We start from the raw sequence: 5937 nt of genomic DNA, 5'->3' as shown, positions 1-5937 counted from the left end.
GGCCATGGGGTGCACCTCTGTCAGGTGCACACCGTGCCTCTCTAGGACACGGTACACAAACTTTGTCAACGGAAACCTAAGGTTCCCGTAGACAAAGAATGCAGCATAAACCCCGATCTTGCCACTAGGGGCATCGTACACAGTATGGTGGGGTTCAGGAAACTCAGGCTCGAGAGACTCGAGCATGAACTTCCTGATGATATACTGGTACAGATCGACAGGAAGAGAGCACTGGCATTCGCCAGCAGTCTTCTGGTCATCAGCATCATGAGAAGACATGGTGGAAGAAAGACGAAAAGAGACTTCAGGGTAATGCTTTACTGAACAGAAAAATTCGCCGGAAATTACTTGAGAAGAAGAGATGAAAGTGGAAAGTGTGAATTGCAAATAACCCTCTCCCCCTTTATATAGTAATCGCAATTAATGCGGTGAATTTAATGCGGAGGAGAGAGAAATCAAATGTGCAATGAAACTATGACACGTGGCAAAAAGCAAGCTGGCAACAGCTGTTGAAAGGACGTGTGCCAGTAATTTCGCGGCCACGCGCCCGAAAAATCGCTCCCACGCGCCTGAAAAAGCGACTGGAATGACCATGTTCTGTCACGTCACCATAACTTCCTGCACGTCCTGACACAGTCAGAAGAAACCGTCGCACGACGTTTCAGAGGTTTATCTTTTCACCAACTCTTCGAATTTCAAAATTCAAAATTCGAAAGTATTAAAAAGTAAGCGGGAAAATACCCCTTACCCCTTGGCAAGCAAGTAACCGTAAGACGGATGCGGGTACAGTGTAAAGGCAAAACCCTTCACATACCTAGCACCCGCAGGGAATTGAAGCCAAATAAACCTTGGCAAACAAGTAACCGTAAGCCGGCTGCGGGTACAGTGTTAAGGCAAAACCCTTCACATACCTAGCACCTGCAGGGAATTGAAGCCAAGAACCTTGGTGAACAAGTAACCGTAAGACGGATGCGGGTACAGTGTTAAGGCAAAACCCTTCACATACCTAGCACCCGCAGGGAATTGACGCCAGGAATACCTTGAGAGTAAAGTAACCGTAAGACGAGCGCAGGTACAGTGTTAAGGCAAAACCCTTCACATACCGAGCGCTCCGCTGGGAATTGAAACCAAGAAGGATCTTCTGGGCAATGCTTGCGGAAACGGAAATAGCATCCCCGCATAGCGGGAACATCGAGAACTACGTTGTTTGAAGCTCCAGGATGGAATTGGTGGTCTTAACATAATTGATCACTATGTTCAAAACTACCAAAACCTCATGGAAAATACATACAACTGGGACTCAATGCTCCTGACTTGCGAGGAGGTTACAGACCTACCCGCATCATACCCAAAGACCAAGCAGGAAACTCGGGCATTTCTGCAAGTGACAAGGACTTCCGCGGAAAGAATCCCCATGGAAAACCTTACAAAACCCTTTTCAAAACCCTTTGCTCAAGTCCAAAAGTTCACCTCACTTCATTAAACACTCATGAGAAGAACATTGGACTGGGGGGACTTGAAGAGGTAGGTCTCAGCAGAGCCCAGTTGGACCCGCAAGACTCACCTTAAACAGGGACGTCTGCGCAGAGACCAACTGGATCCGCAGGACCAACCATGCTCAGAGACGTGACGTCCTTACGCGCAGTACGCAAGCTGGTCCCGCAGGAAATGCCTCCCAATGGTGAAGGACTCCGCCTGTCCCCGCAGCCTCGGATACAAGCCATTAGGGAAGGCCACCCGCGCAGCATGGCTACACGCACAAGGCACTTAGCTCTCAATCGTTCAGTGTCACCTGAAGGAATGAGCCAAGCCGGGAGCAATCCCGCACAGAGGCGGGAGGGGGAATACTCCCGCCCAAATAAGCCAGTCCGTATACTGATGGATCTTTTACTGTACCTGACGAGGTATGGGCAAAAGATCTGATCAGAGATGCGACAGCTCACTGACAGCAGCATGGCAGACAGCACGCCACAGCACTGTGACCAATAGCCGCCGCCTACCCACCAACTCCTGCCATACCACGTGCCTAGCCTGTAGTTGGCAGAAGAGGAAGAGTGCACGACACGCCTGCTCTGTGTCAGCCGCTACCTATCCATCACTCACAGGCAGGGCACGTGCATAGGTTACAGTTGGTAGCGTGTTGGGCCGGCTAAACCCCTTGGAAACCTACCTTCGGCTATAAATACCACAAATGGTATGATCATCTCATCTTATCATATCTTATTACATTATCATCATAATATACCTGATATCTGCTCTAGCAATCTCTTAATATACTTTTATATTTAAAGAGCAATCTAGTCTGATTCTCACACCGGAGGGTGGTCACAAGGAGGAACCCCCCCCTTCTCAGTGACGAGCTCACGGTGTCTGTTTTGCAGGTTATCAGAAGAACCATCTTCCAAGGGTCTAACCCCTCGTGGGAAACATCTCTCCAACCCCCAGGTTACCAGTAACCTGCCCGGGGTCCGGTTAGTGTTTCTTCAATACCCTAATAATATATGCGAATGTTAAAGGGTTTCATACCCTAATAATATATGCGAAGGTTAAAGGGTTGCATACCCTAATAATATATGCGAAGGTTATAGGGCGAAATGCTCTTTAAAACGCAAGGTACGAAAATGTTATAAAAGAAAGAATGAAGGTAAGCGAGTATGGAAGTATGGAAGTATGAATGAAAGTATGTACGTATGTATGTATGTAGTGTACGTTATGTGATTAACTAGAACTTACTCAGCGTAGCTGACTTTTAGTATGCACGCAGGTGAGTAGAATGAGGCAGCTCGCGTGAGGGGAACACAAGGCATGGAATTGTAGAACTGGCATCTCAAGGAAGTGTTATGTTATTATAAAGACAATGTCTTATTTTTAAACCACTTTGAATGTTTGTTATGATAAGATTTGAAAGCTGTGTAATATATTTTCTGGTTGAAGTTTTAATATTCCGCGAATGTTTTAATTAACTCTGATGTTTAGAACTGCGTTTATGAGTAAATCCAACGTCCAATGTGAGGCACCGATAACGGGGCCTTACACACGTAAACCTTGTGTCTCAACCTTCTACATTTTGAGTGTCTGTGTTCGCTTAAACCAAGATCATAACATATAGCGTTACCATTTTTTGTTTTATAGAAAATTTTGACCTTACGTCATAACCAAAAGTCACATAAAGTATTCACCAAATTAACGTCGTCGTTTTCATACATCACCAAAATATTGTTGTGTCGTCATCACCATGTTATATCCAAAGCAAATATATCTAAACTAGAATTACATGCATTTTAATTTTATCAAACCTATTTTGTTGTTATCATATAGCATGATAATCTTATTACACCCGGTTATTCTATATTTATTCAGATGTAAAACTGAAAATACATTGAAACTGCAATAAAAAACAATCACTCGAGAGACTAAAGCTTCAAGGGCACTTTCTTTTGCCTCCATGGGTTCTCATGTTGTAGTAACAAGGACAAACCTTTTGGTTACCTGAAGTCCCAGGTGGCACGCAATTGCAGCGGGCACAACAGGTCCCACATGCCCTGTGACACAAATTCGGCCTCGATGATAACCGACACCTGCCCGGGCATGCTGACCCGCAATCTGAATACAAAAGAAATTGTTTAGTATATATATTAAACTACAGATATTTTATCATCTCAAGTGTAGTTTCTAGTTTTTTAATAATAGAATATACGCCACATACTGATTTTAGAAGCAATGACAGTACTCTTCACGTCAAGTTCATTCACCTGTGATACGGAACAAAAGGAAAATTATTACTAAAATAGGTAATTCGACTAAACTTTTTACAAAAATAAGCAAAGAAAAATAGCTTTAGTCTCCAATGGTGCCTAAGTATTAGCATATAGGTTACAAATGTTTCTAATTGTATTTGTAGAGTTGTTAAGCATATTTTAAGGTTGTATATGTTGGCAGCGTACTTAAGCTCAATAGGTGTTTAAGTATCAGTGTATCGACAACAAATGTGTCTAAGCGTATTTCAAGGTTTGTATCGGTTATTGTGCTTAGGCTTTAGAGTTGTCTAGTGGTGTCTAAAAGAGATTATGTATTTGTCTTTTATTGACCATGTTTATTTTGAAAAATTATATTTCTTTGTGTATATTTGTGAAAAATATTGTCCACTTACTTATAGTTATAATTTTCCTTTAAAAAGATCAAAGTATATGAACCAGAAGAGGAACTAGAGGAGTTAACAATCAGGCCAACCAAATTTCTATTAATAGGAGTATTTAAACTAGCTGTTAATTTTGTTGTAGCTTGACTTGACCCCTAATATATGTAGGTAAAGTAGGTGAAATGAATGTAAAAGATTATTGTAAATTGGTTAAAAAGGTTAAAAGTTCTAGTTCTAGTTCATCATATATTTATTCATGTCATATAAGTATACGATTTAACTAGTATACTTACTTAAGAACCGATTAAGAAACCAATAACAAGGTTGGAATATGTACCGTTTCACGAGCTTGAACAAGAAGTAGCATAGAGAGAACAAGAACAGCAAAAGGCTTGGAGATGGCCATGGGTTACAAAGCCAGTACGTGCACTTATTTGTTTTGTGTTTATTTTGGTGTCTATTGTTGGTAAAAGCTTCGTATTTATAGACAAACCTATCTTCTTAATTAATTTATTTTTTTAAAAGAATGACAGTACGTGTCCCTTAGAGCATGTCCAATAGCACACCCGAAAAACGTGACTTTCCCAATTGCCCATCTCACGTACACAAAATTAACCAACTAGTAAACAACCTCAAACACACTCTCCTACTTTCTCCCTATTTACCTCCCTATTTCCTCGATCCCTACACTCACATATCTACCCATCCAGACTCACCAAATCACACTTTGTTTCCTTGAAAACATCCTTAAACTTTCTTCTTAATTAACTGCTCTAAATTGAAATGCTTTATGCTTGGTCACATATTATTATCCTTTACTCCTTGTTACACAGTATAAAGAAATTTCATTGTACTATCCTCACATATAGGAATTAGTACATGCTAACACAAAGAGATGTCAATCTCGGGTGGGTAGCTTGCTCCAATGCCGCCAAACCGAAATTGTCATCCGAAAAGACCTACACTTTACCTAATATACATACTAAAAGTCAGCCGGGGGGGGGGGGGGGGTTAACTTTAAATGTGGTTGCATCACTTACACATACTTTAGCAAAACATTAAGTGGTATATCAGGAAGACATAATACTATATACTATAGACTATAGCATTATAATTGTCACATTGTCACTATACACAAATCAAACTATTTTATACGAGTTTGGAACAATAACACTATAAGGATTGACCGGCATCATTCCAACCATAGCCGCAAGTTTGTACAACCGTGGCAAGCCACAAAGGCACTATAACAATTGGACTCTCCTTGAACGCGATGTAGCAAGCTTGACATTGTACTACCTTTACCATTCATTTCTCTATCATGTATGTTGTCAAGTATGCCTACGGCCCCAAAAAATGTAAAAGAGGGGATCTACAACTCATGTTAGTCTGGCTAAGGTATACTACACTATCACTACAATACACAACAAAACTGAATAAAGTTCACATGTGAAACTATTAATTTCATCTAAGCGTAATATATATATATCCTTTTGAGCTCTTCAACCATGCGAATACTCCAGGTAGTCTCTTGCCCACACGTACTCACTAATTTAGTATCCGTTTAATGAAAGTGCTCGCTTAACAAGGTATATTTGCACAACTTAAACTATTCGCATGGCTAAAGTGATATTCGCATGGCTAAACTTAACTACACAATTACTTTATAATATGTAAGAACTATATATCACTATGCAATTAGTTTATACTATATATGTGAGAAATATCACTATGTGATTACTATCCCGTGAACGCAAGCTACTCTACGAGAATGTTTAAACATCGAAACTCTATTATTA

General features: G+C 40.8%; 1 protein-coding gene across 1 annotated transcript; it reads right to left on the bottom strand.

Annotated features, from left to right (window-relative positions):
- Positions 1–3086: 3086 nt before the first annotated feature.
- Positions 3087–4544, bottom strand: LOC143626744 (snakin-2-like). The gene is made up of 2 exons (XM_077096731.1): positions 4476–4544; positions 3087–3640 (listed from the first exon to the last, which is right to left on the bottom strand). The coding sequence occupies exons 1-2, from the start codon at positions 4542–4544 to the stop codon at positions 3422–3424; spliced, it is 288 nt and encodes a 95-aa protein (XP_076952846.1). The 3' UTR covers positions 3087–3421.
- Positions 4545–5937: the final 1393 nt, after the last annotated feature.

This window comes from Bidens hawaiensis, unplaced genomic scaffold, assembly GCF_021521415.1.
Source record: "Bidens hawaiensis isolate Kalapana, Puna unplaced genomic scaffold, B.hawaiensis_p1.1 tig00004478_1, whole genome shotgun sequence".
Classification (NCBI taxonomy): Eukaryota; Viridiplantae; Streptophyta; class Magnoliopsida; order Asterales; family Asteraceae; genus Bidens; species Bidens hawaiensis.
The sequence above is the reverse complement of the archived record's forward strand: the minus strand, read 5'-3'. Positions and strand labels throughout refer to the sequence as shown.